Below are 19,292 nucleotides of genomic sequence, written 5' to 3'. Positions count from 1 at the left end.
TATAGAGCAATGATTTTTATAATATATAGCAGTTAAGAAAAGCCTTTTAGTAAGTTAAATGACAAACTAAAATTTAAGGAAGCTTTTTCTAAATAGATCTACACTTAACTCATGCATTAAAATTGTCTTACTGGGGGGAGGTATACTGTGATTCTTGGTGGTGGAATATGTGCACTGGTGAAGAGATGGGTGTTCGAGCATTGTATAACTGAGACTTAAATCTGAAAGCTTTGTAACTTTCCACATGGTGATTCAATAAAAAAATAATAAAATAAAATAAAGTTGTCTTATTAAAATAATATTAAAGAACTACTCTTAAGAGCTACAGTTAATGAATAATACAGAAGGTAGAGTGTTTGCACGCAGCAAACCAGGGTTTGATCCCTGGCACCCCATCTGGTCCCATACCTGCCAGCAATGATCCCTGGGTACAGAGCAAGGAGTAATCCCTGAGTACCACCGATGTGGCCTAAAACCAAAACCAAAAGAAAACAAAAAACAACTACACTTAAATTTTGTATTTGTAGTATAGACACTGACATACAAGTTACCTAAAATCAAAGAAATTAATAAAGCTATTCTCAGATCAGCGGCTTGAAAGCTGATCTCATGCGCTGGGGTTGAAAAGGTAGCTGGGATGGAGAGAGGAGCACTAAATAAGTGATGGTTGGAGGGTTCGCTCTGGATAGTAGATGCTTGCTGAAAGTAGACTGTGGACCAAACATGATGGCTGCTTGTTACCTGTATTGCAAACAATAACACCCAAAAGGACAGAGAGCGTAGGAGGGATTGTGCAGGCAGTTGGGTGGGAAGGAGAGGGGTGGGGGGAGGGATACTGGGAACACTGGGGGTGGGGAGTGGGCACTGGTGGAGAAGTGGGTACTTGAACATTGACTGAAACGCAATCATGAAAGTCTGTAAGTCTGTAAATGTATCTCACGACTCATTAAAATAAAATTTTTTTATTTTTTTTTTCTTTTTGGGTCATACCCGGTGATGCACAGGGGTTACTCCTGGCTCTTGCACTCAGGAATTACCATTGGTGGTGCTCAGGGGACCATATGGGATGCTGAGATTTGAACCCGGGTTGGCTGCGTGCAAGGCAAACGCCCTAACCACTGTGCTATCGCTCCAGCCCCCGATAATTTTTTTTTTTTAATTATCTCAGATCTTCCCCTGGTTTTAGTAACTTACTCAACAGTAGAATTTGCCTCTTTCTTGCTATTGTTTTATCAATGGAACATGTAACCTTATATCATTTTTTTGAAATTCATACATTGTAAGAAATTTTCTTATTATAAAAAGCATATCTTTGCACTCATTTTTGGAATATAAAATAACAGAGTAGGAGACTAATACCAAAAAATAGTAGTATATAATACCAGGAGGTTGGCTCCATGGCTTGGAATTTGGCCTCACATGCTGGGGGAAAGTCATATCAAATGGAGAAGGGAACACCAAATAAAATGTGATTGGAGATCCCTCGTGGTAAGGGAAATGCGTGCTGAAAGTGGACTAGTGACCAAACATGATGGCCACTCAATACCCCTATTGCAGACCACAACACCCAAAAGGAGAGAGAGAGAACAAATTGGAATGCCCTGCCACAGAGGCGGGGTGGGGTTGGGTGGATGGGACTGGGGGGTGGGAGGGATACTGGATTCATTGGTGGTGGAGAATGGACACTGGTGGAGGAATGGGCTCCCGAACACTGCATGAGGGAAAAACAAGCACAAAATGTATGAATCTGTAACTGTACCCTCACTGTGACTCACTAAATAAAAATAACAATAATAATAATAATAATAATAATAATAAATAACATATCTTTCCAACCAGCTCAAATTTGTCAGAATACTGATATCCAGGCCAAATTAAGTAAGTAAAATCTGTGACTTAAGAATTCTCAAATTTTTCAGAGCTGCTGAGACTGAAACGGACCCTCTGCGCCTAAAGACTTTGATTCCAGAGACTTCTTACAGCAATGCACTGGGACTGTGAGCTGGGCTATGCAATTTCTGGCAGAATTTTCCCTGGACTTTATACAGAAATCCAAAACCATGCGGACGCTGCCGCATCCGCGCAACTTAACATCTATAATTGTCAGCAATGTGAAACGGTTCCTTTTAACAGGTCTGACTTGGGGGGGAAACTCCAAATAATAACAGTGAGTTTTTGTTGAAATATTCAAGGTTATTAAAGTAGCAGCCATTTCTCTGGACTGTGAACTAAGCAACAGCCCCACACCGGCCGAGAAGAGGAAATATCCCTCTTTCCCGGTTGTTTCCCATTTTCAGGGAGAAACTCGGCATGGCGTCTACCATACTATAAGGCGCAGGAAGGGGGATGAGGAGGGAAAAAAAAGGAAAAGGAAAAAGAAAAAAGAAAAAAGAGTTATGTACTTGGAGCAGTGGGGCTACATATCTCTTCATTCTCAGCAATGGAAAACTAATTATCAAATGCTTCCTTGGTAGTAGGGCTGTCTTTCTTGGGGGGAAACTCAAACAACAATAGTGAGTTTTGTGTTGAAATATGCAACGTAATCAAGGTAAAGAGAAAATGAAGTGAAATTCATCAGTTATACAGTTGGGGGTAAGGGGGGTATACAGGGGTTTTTGGTGGTGGAATATGGGCACTGGTGAAGGGATGGGTGTTTGAATATTGTATAACTGAGACATAAACCTGAGAACTTTGTAACCTTCCACATGGTGATTCAATAAAAATTTTTAAAAAAGAAAATGATTAATAGTTGAATTCACAGAATCACTAGTTGTTATATCGCAGTTTTTAAAAAATCATTTAAAATAAATATTTTTATTGCATTATAAAAAAAGTACTCAAATTTTTAAAACTACCTATGAAACGTGGTTTATTAGCTGACTAATGTGAATAGACACATTCATCTCATCTTTTATAGCTTCCTAGTTGTCAATGTTAAGTGTCATTTCACCAGAAGTTCATGTGAATGAGATATAAAATTAAGAGAAAGATTGAAATTAAAGAATGCGTTCCAAAGAGATTCTAAAAACATTTTATTTGTATTTCATTTCAAATACTTATTTTCCAAATCTGTGAGACCATCTGTCTCGGGTTCAAATTTTAAAATATTATTTGGAAAACTAGTTTCTAAAAATGGAATTGAAGAACATTTCAACACACGGTGCTGAAATGCAGATTTGTGAATGTTACGTGAAACAGTCAAATGTATGTAACAGTGGAAATGCTTTATTTTAAAACAAACTCATTAAAATAGTTAAGAGCGACATAGTAAAATAAATAATTTTCAAAACTTCGTATTTTAAAGAAAACATACCATTGCATGGAAAATAATATATACAAAGTAGGAAAGAATCACTCTCTGTCATTAGCGGGATTACTGGCAGGGCTTTGAAATACTCATAATTGTAAGTCAGGCAAACAAAACGGGTCTTGGGGTGTGAGATCTTCAGAGGCGTTTTAAATTCTGCTTGCTCTGCGCGCTTCCGGGAAGAACATCCTTTCTGCTTCTGGCCTTAGCTGCCGCTCTCCTGCACTCCTCGGCCCCGTGGTAGTCGCACAAACACAACACACAAAAGTCAAAGCTGCAGGCGGCGCGGCTGCACAAGCCCCTTTTCTGGTAAGGCTGGTACTTGGCTGGAGACTGACACCTCGGGCAAGGTTTTAACGCTTCGTCGATAAAGAGGGTTTTGGCCACCTGCGAGGGAAGCAGACACACTGAGTCTTCCCGCTCTCTGGCCAACGGGGACAGGCTTACTGCTCTGAGCCAGGAAAACTCACCTTCACGTACTCCTCCTGCTTGCTGTGTAAGCGGGCCGCAGAGCCACTGGCTCCCGAGTTCAGGACTTCCCCCCAGGGAGAGACTGTCGGGACTTGCTCTCTCTGAGCACCGGGGGTCCGAGCCTGGGCTTGCACAGATCTTAAAGCGGGCCGATTTAAAAGCTGGAGCCGAGTGCCAGCATCCTGGACATTCAGTATAGGCCCCTGTGTAAAAGACAAGCAGTCAGCGCCCCCGGTCAGCTCGCCAAGGCTTACCCACTGCCCAGCGTGCCAAGCATTCTAAGTCTCTCTAATTTTCTTCCCCTGCCACTCCTTATTTAGAAGCATTTTGCTGTTCCATCTCACCTGGCAAATCCAAAGACACATAGAAATCATGATTTGAGTCTAACCTTTAAAAACAACTTCACAGCAGGGAGGGCGTTTGCCTTGTACATTCGGGCTCACCCAGGTTTGATCCTCGGCATCCCATGGGTCCCAAGCAGCACCAGGATTAATTCCTGAGCATTGCAGGGTGTGATGCCCCCCTCAAAATAAATAGATAAAAACCACTTCAGAGGTTTCTGCATGGGGGCAGTGCAGCGGGAAGCGCCAGAGACGGCTCCCAATGCTCTGAACCGCCGAGGGATCATGAAACGTCTGCGTGAGTGAATGTGGACGCCCCTTGGATATTCTGTCTTGGGGACAGTGACAGGAAATGAAACTGGCCGGTGGCCCGCCCAGGAGCACTGGCCGGAGTAGGACTCTTGAGGATGGTGGCCACACACTGCCAGCATGCAGAGCCACCACACCTGTCTGTGTGATGGGTGGTGGCAGAGTTTGACTGTTTCTGAGTAGGGCACTTTGGGTCCAACTCAGCACTGCCGCAGAACTCGGGTCCCAGAATTGAGGGGGTGCCCAGGGTTCCCACTGGGGGGGCACAGCAATTAGCCGTTCTTTCTTCCCTGGAGCAGCCCGCATGGCCCACAGCATATTAAGAAGGAAAACCTCCTTGGGCACCAGCTGTCTGGAGACCCAGGATGGGTGTGTGCCCCCTGGTCAGGCTCTGCTGGACTGGAGGCAATGGTCAGTCCAAAGTGCCCTGGCTGCAGTCCTGGCCCCTGCCCCGGGGCACTGCTGCTGAACCCACTGGGACCCAGGGGGCGTGGCGTCGCCAGGTCAACCTGTACCCACGGGGCGATACCCCCAAATTCGCTGCTGTGTCTCTGGCCAGACTCCAGCAACTCAGGACCAAGTTTCCTGAGAATTAAACCACCAAAAGTTAGGTACTGGGGAGTCACGCCCACAAACCACCTCTGGCTCAGCTATACAAGCTCTTTTATTGGTCTTGCTCTGGAGACCCATAAGTAAATCTCAAAAGAGATCAAAAGCCACAGTTAATCTCAGACCATGTAAGGTTGAACAGACCAGGGTACATGGAAAGGGGGCGGGTCAGCCTAGTGCCCGCCCAGCCACTTGCTCCCACAATCCCAAATCACCATCATGCCCCTGGCCGGACTCCACCCGCTCAGGACTGCTCTCGCCGAGGTATTAACCTGCTGAAAATTCGGGTATGCGGGTTTTGTGACTGAAATCTCCAGGCTTTCTCGGGGTTGGGGTGCTCCACTTCCCCCTACTTCCCTGTACTCCTGGACATGCACCAGCAGTCACGTTCACACCCCAAAGTCACCACCCAGCTACTCCAGCTGTACCTTCCCGATAAAAATACTGAACACCTGAACAAACATGATGACCTCTTAATGCCTATATTGCAAATCATAATGCACAAAAAGGGGGGAGAGAGGGAGGGGAGAAGAGAAGGGAGGAGGGAGAAAGGTGCCTGTCACAGAGGCAGATGGGAACTGGGGGTGTTGGGCAGTGGCAGGAAGGAAACTGAGGACACTGGTGGTGGGAAATGTGCACTGGTGGAGGGCAGGTGTTGGAACACTGTATGACTGGAACCCAATCCTGAATAGCTTTGTGATGGTCTATCTCATGGTAATTCAATGAAAAGGAAAAAAATAACCAACTTGAGTGTGATTAGTTCTTCATCCTTGTAAAAGAAGGGGAATTGGGTCCCCCAATTAAAAAAAAAAAAAAACTTTCTAAATCAAATGTTCTGTGGGTGAGGGCCAGAGAGACAGCACAAGGGCTCCAATGCTTGACTTGCACACAAGCATTTCCGCCTCAGTTCCTGACACTGCATAGGATGCCCCCAGCACCAGCAGGAGTCATCCTGAAACAAGAGCCAAGGATGACCCATGAGCACACCCAGGCATGGCCAAAAAAAGTATTCTGTGGGTGAATTTTCTTATGGCTCCAACTATAATTGTGGATTCTTGTCTCTGACAACCCCCTTTTGTCCCAATTAGCTCCTAATGGTGAGAGAAATTATCAAACAACTGTGGCCAGAGAGACAGAATAATGGGTAAAGCAATTGGCTTGCATGCAGCTGATCTGGGTTCAATCCTCAGCACTACATAAGGTACCCTGTGTCCTGCCAAGAGCTAGGAATAAACCCTGAGCACCACCTAGTGTGGCCCAAACACAAACTGAAAAATAGAAATTATACAATAACCAAGGCTAGAGCAATAATAGCAAGGCTAGAGTGGGCAGGAAGCTTGCCTTGCATGCAACCAACTGGAGTTGATCCCCAGCATCCCATCTGGTCCCCTGAACACTACCAGGATTGATTCCTGAGTGCAGAGTCAGGAGCAGTCCCTGATCAGTGCTGGGTGTGACCAAAACAAAAAAGAAATTGTAGAATAACCATTAAAAGTAAGGTTAGGTGGCTATAAAAGTCATGTAATTAATATAACATGCATAAAATAATAAATGTGTATTAGTTTTTTGATAGAAAACCAGCTGTGTGTATGTAGGGACTCAGTACCTCTGCATGAATGACTTGTGGCCTACACCCTCAACACACAGTCTAAGAACACACTAAAAACATATGCCACTGGATTTCAGTGTCGCTGGGAACATGCTGATAAGCATGCACCCCAACGTTGATCAGCAAGACATGGTGTTGGGTGGAGAACTGGCTCAAAGGGCTGAGCACACTCTGCATGCAGGGAGCCCGGGTTCAATCCCCAACACCATGCGGTCCTTTAAACACTTCTGAGAGAGAAACGCCCCTCCCCCGCCCAAGGAGGAGCTGGGAGTAGCCCCAAGCACAGAGTCAGCTGTGGTCCAAAGACAAACAGTAATTGAACATGTTACTGAAGCAAATTCTGGTCACAGGTGAGACTTTCATCCATTGAACAAATATTTGAACAATACCTACAGGTGCCAAGTGGAAATGTTTTATTCTCTCTCTCTCTCTCTCTCCATCCCTCCCTCCCTCCATCTCCCTTCTCCCTCCCTCCCTCTCTTCTCTTCCTCCTTTCCTTTCTCCCTGCCTCTGTCTCTCCTCTCTTTTCCTCCCTTCCTCCCTCCCTCCCTTCTTCCCTCCTCTCCTTCCTCTCCCACTCCCTCCCTATGCAGCAAAGCAGTCAACAAAGGGACGTGCTCACCAGGGCCAGATGTCTCCAAATTTAGTCCTCACCTCTCATCGTGCTCCCAGAGAGCACTGGCAAATGAGCGAGCAGCGCCTTGCAGGTACCATCCCTAGGCTTGTGGGGACGCTGAGAGAGTCAAAGGAGAGGGCGGTCTATTCCCACTATCCTGCCGCAAACACAAAGCTTCCTGCTGCAGGGAGCTGAAGGCGCCTTCTAAGTCTCCGACAAAAGCATCATATAACTACATGCACATATAATGCTCTGCGAGCGAGAAGAAGCCACCCAGAAACCAGCGTTCTCCTGTGTGGGCTGATCATGCGTGAGGACGGTTCAGGCAGAAAGCAATCAATCAATTCTGGAAAAGGAGGGCAAAGGGCAGCAGAAAGGATGTGCCTGGGGAAAAGCAGTAGCCAAAATTAACCATCGAGATACGGTGATCAGACTTACACAGCGGAGATGCTCAGTTCTGATGGACTAGTAGCCGAATCGGGGATCTGTAGAGGGAAATACTAAGCAGAGAAGAAAAGGGGAAAAGGAAAGAAAAACTGGACAGTCATTAAGTCTGGAAAAAATGTCACGTCAAAAAATAGTTTATCATAGTGTACTACACATTTCAGCCTCTAAGAGTCACAACCATCCAGATACAATCTTAGTAATAAGGTCGATGTCCGCAGCTAACTCTGATTCACTCCCAACTGAGCAGGTATTACAGAAGACATGAGAAAGGAAAAGGAATTCAGACAGAGGTGCAGAGGTGTGGGGGTGAGAGGCCAAGGAAGTAATCCAGATGCTCAACTGAAAAAACAGAATATAATAGCAGCCAAGTCATGCTATTTAGAAGGCTACAGAGCAGAAGAAGCTAAGAGTTAAAAATGATTGACTTCATGGGGCAAGACTCAAGACTAAAAAGGGGTGGGCCAGCCCAAGAGAGAGTGCAGGGGTTAAGGCACTTGCTTTGTACGTGCCTGACCCCGAGTGGGTTCGATCCATGGCACTACATAATGATTCTCCGAGCACTGCCGGAGTAACCTCTAAGCTGGAGTCAGGAAACGCTCAAAACAAACAAAAATGTAGGAAGAGACTTGGCAGGAGAATCCATGATCTCTCATAAACCTCTTAAGTCCAATTTGACTCTTTTTAAACCACGCGCTTATATTAATTTTGAAAAATAAATCTTAAAAGCAAATCAAAATAAGGGAAAAATTCAGGTGATGAAAAAAGTATAAGACTTTCCAAAACCCAGTTTTAAAAATGTTTTTTTATAAAAAGGGGGGTTAGAGTGACGGATGGCCAGGGTTCCAGGATCAAACACGTAAGGGACAGCTCAAAGGGCGGCAGCACATGCTTGGTTGGCATGCGGGAGTTCTGGGTTCCATCTCAGACGAGTACCAACACCCTCCCTCTGCCAAAAGAAAGAAAAGGGCAGCTAGAATATCCTGGAGAGATGAGCATTGCCACCTGTCTCATGCTTAAGAATGAAATGGGGGGCTGGAGCGATAGCAGGTAGGGCATTTGCCTTGCATGCAGCCGACCCGGGTTCGAGTCCCAGCATCCCATATGGTTCCCCTGAGCACCACCAGGAGTAATTCCTGAGTGCAGAGCCAGGAGTAACCCCTGAGCATCGCCGGGTGTGACCCAAAAAGAAATGGAGCTCACAGAGCTCAGTGTTTGCTAATAGGTGTGTGTGTGGAAGCAGAAGTTTGTGTCTCTCCTTAGCATTTGCAGCAGTGTGGCCCGACAGAGACCAAGAGGCAATTCAGATCCTCGAGGTTCAGCTCCCAGAAGCAGCAGCTGCAGCAGGAAGAGGCCCAGGAGCAGGGGAGGCAAGAGTCAGGTTCACCTCAAAGAAAACCCTCGCGCCACCCCCTGCACCGGGTGCAGCCCCCCGCATCTCCCTGAAAGGAGGAGCACTTCAGTCCGGACTCAGCTGTTGTGTCTGCGCCACGAATCCTCTCACAGGTGATACTGACGCACATGAGAAGTGGGCACTCTCTCTCTTAGAGCAAGCACGAGGAGTGGACACGGGTTTGCCTAAGAAAGGCCTGGACAAGGTAAGCCTCCTCGGCCGACCACACAAAGAATCTTGAGGAAGCACCACTTGGCGTTTGGAGGACTCCGATGCTCTCCTTGAATCCCCCCGGGAGGCCCGGCTTGTGAACCGCTCCCATTCGCTCACCGCCAGCCCTGCCCACGCCAGGCCCACTGCTAACTCATCCTTCAGGCCTCGGCTGAAACACTGGCTTTCTGAGGAGCCACGGGTATCAGCCACTCCTTTCCAAGCCCCAGCAGAACTAACTCTGGACTTCCGACACAGTTTTCCTGACCTGCCCACAGGGTATGAGTTCCAAGAGAGCAGACACCGGGTCAGAAACGTTCACCCTGGGAACTGAACAACTGTCCCCAGACCTTGACACAAAGTCCGGAGAGAAAGTGGCTAAGGAGATCTGCGATGACAAGGAGGTAGCTAGCGTTTTGGTCGTGTTCAAATGCTGCTAATTTTTTTTAAATGTTTGCTTAAGCAAAAGCTCTGGAGTTCTTGGTATTATTTTACTGCACATAGAGATGGAGTCCTGGAAAAAAGAGGAACCTCTGAGTTGCTCCCTATAAAGGTTCAAACTCCCTGTAAAGGTCCAAGCTCCCTGTAAAGGTCCAAGCTCCCTGTAAAGGTTCAAATTCAAACCAGGTTGCCCAGTGCTAAGAGACGATTAGCTAGCTGTGCAAATGTGTCAGAAATGATGTGCATTCTTATGTTAGAACTTATATACGTTACCTCAGAATCCAATTTAAGTTGTGCCATGTAAAATTTCCTCCTCCTATTTGCCTTTTTATCTTGAATAATAATCTCACGCCAATTTCTGCTCACTTTCCAAACACTGTAACAAAAAGATCAATCTTTATGTATGTATATTTCCCAAGAGTAATGATTTTGGATGTGATAACGAAGAGCAACTTGTTTTAAGTGACTTAGATAGTAAATTTAAACTTTAAAATTTACATTAAAAGTATGAGGGTCAGAGCGATAGTACAGCAGGTAGGACATTTGCCTTGCACTCTGCGGACCAGGGTTCAATCCCCAATACTCCACATGGTCCCCCAAGCACTTCCACGCAGTAATTCCTGAACTCAGAGCTAGAAGTAAGCCCTGAGCACCACTGAGTATGACCCCCCCCAAAAATTTTTTTTAACTTACATAAAATTACTTGAGAGTTGAGAGACAGTACAGGAGTAAAGACATATGCCTTGCATGTAGCCAACCCTGGTTCTATCCCTGGCATTACCCAAATGCCCGCACACCACCTGTGCAAGCCTGGAGGCACCCAGCACCACCAGGGCAGCTGGGGTGACCCCTGGCCCTGAGTTGCCTCAGGGTCTGGCATTGAGCTGCCCCGACTGGCCGAGGATCACCAGGAGGGGCCACCAGACCCTCTGAGCACCACCTGGGGCCCTTAGGACTGGGTTAGATAGATAAGTTAGGGGGCATAGCTTTATGCCATAAGGTCCCAGACTTTGAACCCTAGCAAACCAGGTGTAGCGAAAGGAAGGGAAGGGAAGGGAAGGGAAGGGAAGGGAAGGGAAGGGAAGGGAAGGGAAGGGAAGGGAAGGGAAGGGAAGGGAAGGGAAGGGAAGGGAAGGGAAGGGAAGGGGAAGGGAGGGGAAGGGGAGGGGAGGACAGGGGGAGGGGAGGACAGGGGAAGGGGAGGAGAGGGGAAGGAGAGGGGAGGGGAGGGGAGGGAAGAAAGAAGGGGGTGAGAGGGAAGGGAGGGGAGGGGAGGGAGTGGAAGGTAAGGATTGTAATCAATTGTTTTAATATGGTCTTTTTTATTACTCTAAATTAACACATGATTTAAAGCGAATAATGGCAGAGAGTAGAAAGGAATGTCAGTGGTTGTGAGGTCATGGGCTCTGTAGCCACTGCCTCTCTCTGTAGCACCAAGAGGATAAGTAGACCGCACGGTCACGTGACCCGGAAGAGGCTCGGCTGGCGGGTTCTATCACTGGAGGGATGGCCAAGGTGCTTCCTACTGAGCTGCGCCCCCCACAGCTGCTCCCTCGAGTATGGCCCCACTTTTAACTGGCCCATATCTCCATAATCCTGATAGAAACAGAAAAATCCCATATCTCAGCTCTCTTCTTCATTTTTCCCATTTTTATTTCAACGTCTTTTTTTTTTTAAGGGTGGACGCTCTCACACCACACAGAGGTGTGCAAATCTGTGTAGGACCTACTTGGCTTCTGCCAGAGAGGGTCCTGGTCATCTTTATTCTAAAAAAGCCTTGGGGCTGGAGTGATAGCACAGCAGGTAGGGCGTTTGCCTTGTACGCGGCCGACCTGGGTTCGATTCCCAGCATCCCATATGGTCCCCTGAGCACCGCCAGGAGTAATTCCTGACTGCATGAACCAGGAATAACCCTGTGCATAGCCAGGTGTGACCCAAAAAGCAAAAAAAAAAAAAAAAAAAAAAAGCTAAGCCTTAATCAGAGCGTCGGAAACTGGGTTGAGAGCAGAGGGTTCAGCTGTGGGCCTGTTTCTGAGGGTCCCCCTCTTTCCTGGGTTAGCGGGTGACTCATCTTCCTGGGGTTCACTTTCCTCGTGGTGAAATGTCAGAAGGTAGAAGACCTCCAGCTCTGAGCCCCTACAATTCTCTGCAATAGCCTCCGATGAATGTACTGGTGGGGGGTGGGGTGGTGAAAGCGTTTTCATTCAAGGAGTAGCCAGAAAACTAGCAAGACTTCTGGGGCCCAAGTGATAGCATAGCCGGCAGTTCATTGGCCCTGCACATAGCTGACCCAGGTTCAACCCCTGGCAACCCACGTGGTCCCCTGAACATCTCCAGGAGCGACCTGAGAGATGAGAGCCAGGAGTTGGCCCTGAGCACCACAGGGTATGGCTTCCCCCAAATAAAAACAAACAAGGACAGCAAGAATTCCCTTACAGACTCCTGCATAATCCTAGAAGCTGTTTGTGCAGCCCTGTTTACTGCTCTCATTAGCCGTCACCTTGCAGAAAGGTCCCACCCAGCAGGCTTCTTCCCGGTCACGGCATTCCCATGAGCTTTCTCTTCCAAGAGTCCTGAAACCCCCAAAACTACTCAGTATCAACACAGTCCCACTTTAGTTTTTGTAATTCTGGTTCCTCCTCTCCCTCCAGATGCCTCACTTAGCTCCTCTTTCTTTGTGCAGCAGAAATCTCGACGACACTTCTGTGAACAGTGTTCTCTGCTTCTAGTTCCTTGAAATTCCCACTAGTGATGAAGACCAAATAAATCAACTGAATGTCCTTGGTCTATGAAAAAAAAAAATTCTAAAAGAAAAGCTGACAGTTGCCTTTGGATTCTCGATTTAGATGAAATAATCCAATGGTATCCTTCCTATGTGGTATTCCTTGGATATCATCGTGCTTAACAATATTTCTGATCAAGGGCCAGGAAATAATATAGCAGATAGGGCTGGCCTGGCATCCTGTATGGTCCCCCAAGCACTGCCAGGAGTGACTCCTGAGTGCAGAGCCAGGAGTAACCCCTGAGCACTGCAGGGTGTGGCCCCCAAACTAAACAAACAAGCAAAAACAGTATCAAGAGTCATAAAATAAAATACTTAAGCTGACAACAGAATACAAACTATCAAGTATATCAGTAAACAACTCTAGTGGAATAAAGCTACAGTCCTGAAAATTTAAGTTAAGCTTTTAGAAACTCTCTTCCCAAATGACAGTGACATGAACTTTATCCAGAAGACCAGGTGGTTGCTTCTAAATCAGGCTCTTTATTTATTTATTTATAGCTTGGGGGCACACCTGCCAGTACTCAGGGAACACTTGGGGGGGGGTGCTCAGGGGACCATATATGGTGGCAGAGATAGACCCAGGGTCGGAGGCAGGTATCCGCTACACCTCCCCTCCAGCCCTAGCGCAGCTTTGACTCCGTCAGCAAGTACCCTCGGAAAGTCTACTAATTACTTCTGATAAGGTATAAAAGAACCAAAGATTGAAGAAGGGGAAAAAAATAAAGAGGCCTACTTAACTCATGAAAAATCTTTCCAATGAAAAAATAAATAAAAGGAGGAGGAGGAGGAGGAGGAGGAGGAAGAAGAAGAAGAAGAAGAAGAAGAAGAAGAAGAAGAAGAAGAAGAAGAAGAAGAAGAAGAAGAAGAAGAAGAAGAAGAAGAAGAAGATGAGGAGGAGGAGGAGGAGGAGGAGGAGGGAAGAAGAGGGAGGAGGAGGAGGAGGAGGAAGAAGAAGAAGAAGAAGAAGAAGAAGAAGAAGAAGAAGAAGAAGAAGAGGAGGAGGAGGAGGAGGGAAGAAGAGGGAGGAGGAGGAGGAGGAGGGAAGAAGAGGGAGGAGGAGGAGGAGGGAAGAAGAAGGAGGAGGAGGAAGAGGAGGAGGAGGAGGAGGGAAGGGGGAAGGAAGAAGAAGAGGAGGGAGGGGAGGGGGAGGAGGAGGAGGAAGAGGAAGAGGAGAGAAGGGAAGGGGGAGGGGAAGAAGAAGAGGAAGGAGGGGAGGGGGAGGAAGAACAACCACCACTGCCACGAGCCTTACCTGCATAGGCTTTCTGCCATCAGGGAATCTAAAACCATAGCAAGGACGTGCTTCAGGTCCCTCTGCTTCAACTCCGTGAGGATGTCCAGCTGCTCAAGACCCATCTTCTTGCCGATCAGCCCTGCCAGCATGTACCGCAGCATAGCTATCCTCCCCTCGTCCCTGTCTTCCAAAGCGTCCTGGGCGCCGTTTTGCTGGAACCTTTTCCTTTTGCTTGTCATGAAGAGCTCCTGCACCAGCTGCAAGGCTGGGGTCCTCGAGAGATCCGTCAAGTTGAAAACCAGGGCACCGCCCGCCTCAGCACTGCCTGGCCGAGCCTCGGGGCTGCAGGGGGCCGTCGAGGGGATCGCTCCCGAGGACACGGTCGGGACCTGCTTTTCCTCTTCTGTCTCGGACTGTGAGCCTTGCTCCCGAAGTGTGGACAGCCTCCGCAGCCTGACAAGCCGCCGAGACCGTTTGATGGTGTCCCCAGCTCTCAGTGTTCCCCTCTGCTTCTCGAAAAGTTCTTGGAAAGAGCCCTCCTGGTCAGAGAGGGAATCGTCCGATCTGGACCCACACAGAGAGTTAAAACCACTGTCTTTGGGGGTGGAAATGCTGCCCCGGGCTTCCGTGGAAGGAGAAAACCTCTGGCTGGCATTAAAGTTCATGCTGGCCACGAGGTCACTGATCGGGGTCACAAACACATCCTCCTCTGTTCCACCAGCCGCCCCACAGACCGAGGAGCCCAGAAGGCCGGGGTGCGTCCTTTCGTCACTCACACAGAGACTGCTGTCGCTGAAGTCATGGCAGAGAGAGTCCTGGGAAGCACTCCCCTGGATCGGAGACAGACATTCAACCCCAAACAAGCCACAGTCGTCCTCAGAATCGTCCACCGTGGACGTCTTCTGCTGAGAGAAGTTCAGCCTCAACTTGCTGCTGCGGGCCACTGCGTCTTCTGCTCTCAAAGTGCTAGAAACTAAAGGGCTAAACTCATCGTTCCTCGCAAAACCCGAAGCGCTGCTGCAAGCATCTGACTCCAGGTGCAGGACTCGGCTGATCTGATTTTCCAGTGAACAATTCCGTGCCGTACAGTCATCCTGCAGACCAGAGAAAGAGATGTGCAGCCGTCTGCGGAGCAGAACCTTCTTGCCACTGGCTGTAGGAGTCTCACAGAGCTCGGGGGTGTCATCCTTGCCCTTCCTTGGGGAGAGAAATCTCTTCTTCTGCGTGGGGGAACCTAGAGGATGTGGAAATCTCAGGTGTGGCGTCTCGGGGTGCTCATAGCTGGACGCTGGCTCTGTTTCTTTCTTTCCAAGAAATTCTTTATCTGTGTTTTCAAAACTGTAAGATTTTAGCAACTCACTGTAGCCACTATCTTGAGATGATGACATGGAGCAAAAATCCCGGAAGCTGGCATACTTGAAGCTGAGAGGACTGTCTGCCTCATTCCCTTCCCCGGGGCAGGCCTCAGCTGACTGCTTCTCGGACATCTTCAAAATCTGCGTCTACAGAAAGAAAACAAATGCAACTGTTCCTCTTTGGAAACGGGTAACCTGGCAGTTCACACGCAAATACATTAAGTGTTGAGAACACAAAAAAATAACAGAATCTCTTACATTGGGGCCTGGTGAGGTCATGCAAAGGTTATGGCACTTGTCCTAAATGTGGTCACCCTGGTTTTAGTCCCAGCACCACATATGGGCCCCCAAGCACTGCCAGGAATGCTCCCTGAGCACAGCTCTGGGAGTAAGCCCTGAGCACATTCAAAATAAAACATTAGAATATACTATTAATAATGGGTTCTCATGAACATAACTCCAACACCAGACCCATCACCTGTGTGCCCATCTCCCTCCCTGCACCTAAGGACCCCAACCTTCCTCTCTCTCTTCCCCTTTCCCTCACTCAATTATATGGATGTTCTCCCATTACGTTGCCTTAGGATCTTTGTTGCTACCTCTCTGTGTATCTTTCAACCTCACATCAGAGAGACCATCCTGTATCTGTCCCTTTCATTGTGCCTGCCTGACTCAGCGTGATGTCCTCTAGTCCCATCCTTGCTGCTGAAAATTGCATGATTTTGCTCTTCTTTAGAACTGCATAGTATTTCACCATGGCACATGTCTTCTTGAGCTCACCAAAATATCCCTGATCAACAGCCCCTGATCTATAAGAGAATTCCAAATTTGACAGGTCATACTCATTCACAGCTCAGTATTTCAATATTTTGAGACAAAGTCCAGTTGCAGGTTTGAATTCACAGACAACTATTTGTGGGAAATCCACCCTTTACTATAGTCATGAAAATGCAAAGATTCCAAATCAACTACTTAAAGAATTGTTAGAGTAATTACTTTTGTTAGGAATAAAACTGAAATATTTTACTCCTTGACATTTTCAATATGTCATATTTGCTTCTTTTCAGAAACACAAATTAAATCCAACTCAAAGCAAAGCAAAGAAAATCATAGTCACTGATATTTTCCTAGATTATTCAGAGGGCATCAAGAAAATGGTCATTCTTTCAAAGTTTTCTCCAGATCAAATAAATAATTTTCCTTTATTAAAAGGTCCTGGGAATAACCAAGAAATGACAAAAGCAAGCAAAACATTATTGTTTTTTAATTTAAAATAAAATTAGATGCCATTTTTATTAATTGAAATAGTGTTTTGCAAAAAGACAAGTAAAAAAAAAAAATGATCCTGAAGGAGGCTGGTAATGAAGCTCAGTGTTACAAGTATGAGGCCCCAGGTTCAATAGCTGCAGAGACAAAAATAAAAATAAAAATCCTATACCCGGAAGATAAACTGTATTTGATTATAAAGGGAAAGAAATTAATTTTTACCTAACTTCCATCAGGTTAAATATATGAATGAATAAACTTCTTATAAATAAATAGCTGTTCTAGCCACAAAAAATCTCCTCATGGCATAACGGATTATTAGAAAATCATTACTGGGCTAGGGAGATGGTACAGTGGGGTCAGGCACTTGCCTTGCCTGTGGCTGACCTGGGCTCAATCCCTGGCACCTTATATGGTGCCCGAGCCCAGAGTCAGGAATAAGCCCTGACCACAATGGGGAGTGGCCCAACAATAAAAACTACAGAAAAGCACTACTACTGGACTTCTCTACCTTTGTCTGTGCTAAGTCTTCAGGTTTGTGTCGGTTCAGATGGTGAGACTCACTGCCAGTTTCTGTTCCTCTTCCCAGCCCAGAGCAGTTAACACTGCTGTCAATAATTCTGCATTGCCTCTTAAAACAATTTTTGTTTTCAAATATTAACTCTTTTTTAGCTTTTTGGGGTCACGCACAGGTTATGCACAGGGGTTACTTCTGACTTTGCACTCAGGAATTACTCCTGGCGGTGCTCGGGGGACCATGTGGGATGCTGGGAATTGAACCTGGGTTAGCCACGTGCAAGGCAAACGCCCTACCCGCTGTGCAGTCGCTCCAGACCTCAAATATTAACTTTTAAGCGAGAAATGTGCTGGAGAGATCGTATAGGGGCTCAGGCTCTTGTCTTGCACATGGTCCACTTGATATGGTCCCTTGAGTCCCCTAAGCCCTGTCAGGAGAGGTGTGAATCCTGAGCACAGAGCCAGGAGTAAGCCCTGAGCAATGACACCCTTTCCCCCAAAGCACCTCCCACCCCACCAATTCTAACAGAAACACTTTCCTTCCTGCTATTTGGTAAGATTAAAACCAGGGGGCCTGAAAGAAAGTACGGCAGGTAAGATGATTGCCTTGCACACGGCCACCCAGGGTTCTATTTCAGACACCACACATGGTCCTCTGAGTCTGGCCAGGAGTGATCCCTGAGTCTAGACCCAAGAGTAAGTAAGTCCTGCAGACTGCCCTGCCTGCGAGATGTGGCCCAAAAACGGAAAGGGGACAAAAAATGTTAAAAGTAACACCAAACTGTTTCGATCCTTCACCATTAGGTGTCTCACCAAGCTAGAGTTTTGGAGACTTGAGAGGCAAGCTTCAGAAACCAATCGAGGACGCAGAGATCAGCGTGGCTTCCTGAATTTCATATGCCACTTGTTATAGCTAGTGTTTTGGAAAAAAGGCACTAAATAAAACAAAATTTCTGTTCATCTACACCTTTGAAGTGTCATATGGCCCCCACCCCACGGTCAGCCAGGAGTGATCTCTGAGCACCACGGTCCAAGGCGGGAAAGATAAACAGCCGGCAGGATGCTCGCCTTGTACACGAACCCGGGTTCAATCTCCTGCACCGCATATGGTCTCCCGAGCCCCTCCAGGAGTGATCCCTGAGCGCAGAGTCAGAAGTAAACCCTGAGCATCACCGGGTGTGACCCAAACCGACCCCCCCCCCCCCCAATAATAATAAAATAACCTTAAAGAGGCAGAGAGATAGCTCAGTCAGCTGGAGCTCATGGACACAGCCTGATCCCCCAGCACCGCAAGAGCGACCCCTGAGTACAGAACCAGGAACTGATTCTGAGCACCTCCAGGTGTGACCCCCCAAACCAAAAACTAACTTAAAAAAAAAAAAAAACTTCAAGCGAAATCCCGGGTTGCTTGTAGAATCGCTGCATTTACTCATTCCCCACTCCCGCGAGCAATCATTAGCAAGCCTCCTCGCAACGCTCTCACACCGGCCCCCCAGCTAGGAGAGCTGAGAAAACTCCCGCCGAGCGCTCGGTCTGGACCACTGCACTGGGTCAGGTTGCAGCAGGAAATGTCCCTCATCTGTTAGTCTTACCAGCCGTCAGCCTGCAGCTCCGCGACGTCAAAGCAACGTGGGCTTCCAAACTAGCGAAGCGGCCCCTCTGCCTTGCAAACTCCCGCGCCAGACCTGGCCGCGGCCCCGGGCATCCGGCTAACCCTGGCGCGCCGCAGCTCGTGCTGCGGGGGGCTTGGAACGCGCGCCAAGGCCGAGGGCAGGGCCCCCTGCGCCTGCCAGGACCTAGTCACCTGGGTGTCGGCTTGCTGCGGCCACTGTGGGAGGTGGGGGGGACACGTGGAGGTGCAGGGGCCGCGGCGGCGCTGACATTGGTTGGTTCGCCCCCGAGTGTCAAGTGGGGGCGTGTCGGGGGCGAGCTAACGGTCCCCCCGGTAGGGGGGGCGTCACCTGGAGAGCAGGAAGCGGAGGGCGGCTTGATTTCCGGGCCTCTCCGAAGCCCACCTGGAGGCAGAGCCCGAGGGACGCCGCCCCCGCCCACCTGGACGCCCCCGCGATGCCGCCCCGAGCGGGAGGTGGCCCAGGTCGGCGGCCAAGGTGGCCAGCGGAGGGACAGGCGGCCGCCGCGGGCACGCCGGGGAGGAGCCACGCCTCGTCCCCCCGGGATGCGGGGCTATGGCAACCCCCACGCCGGGTTAGCTTGGTGGCGCCGTGTTTCCCTGCTGCGGTTTGAACTGCCCGCCAGAGCAACCGCTACGCCCCGCCCCGCAACACAACGCAGCGCGCCCCGCCCCGTTCCTCTAGGCTCCGCCCCTTCGGTAGGCCACGCCCCGTCCCGCCGGGCCCCGCCCCGGCCCGTTGTGCCCCGCCCACTC

General features: G+C 48.3%; 1 protein-coding gene across 1 annotated transcript; it reads right to left on the bottom strand.

Moving 5' to 3' along the window:
* Positions 1 to 3,445: 3,445 nt before the first annotated feature.
* FBXO43 (F-box protein 43) lies at positions 3,446 to 16,623 on the bottom strand. The gene is made up of 6 exons (XM_004607787.2): positions 16,613 to 16,623; positions 15,792 to 15,933; positions 13,788 to 15,271; positions 10,024 to 10,126; positions 3,778 to 3,981; positions 3,446 to 3,694 (listed from the first exon to the last, which is right to left on the bottom strand). The coding sequence occupies exons 1-6, from the start codon at positions 16,621 to 16,623 to the stop codon at positions 3,446 to 3,448; spliced, it is 2,193 nt and encodes a 730-aa protein (XP_004607844.2).
* Between the last annotated feature and the right edge of the window lie 2,669 nt (positions 16,624 to 19,292).

The sequence above is a fragment of the Sorex araneus genome, chromosome 2 (assembly GCF_027595985.1).
Source record: "Sorex araneus isolate mSorAra2 chromosome 2, mSorAra2.pri, whole genome shotgun sequence".
Taxonomy (NCBI): Eukaryota; Metazoa; Chordata; class Mammalia; order Eulipotyphla; family Soricidae; genus Sorex; species Sorex araneus.
Note: the sequence above shows the minus strand (reverse complement) of the source record. Positions and strands in the feature narration are given on the sequence as shown.

Bases quoted from the DNA above. Each gene is read 5' to 3' on its own strand.
- FBXO43 (XM_004607787.2), bottom strand. The intron at 15,272-15,791 runs GCAGGCACAATG...TTCTTTCTGTAG, and splicing joins AGGACATCACGCTGAGTCAG to ACGCAGATTTTGAAGATGTC. The intron at 10,127-13,787 runs GTAAGGCTCGTG...TTTTTGTTACAG, and splicing joins ATGGCAGAAAGCCTATGCAG to TGTTTGGAAAGTGAGCAGAA.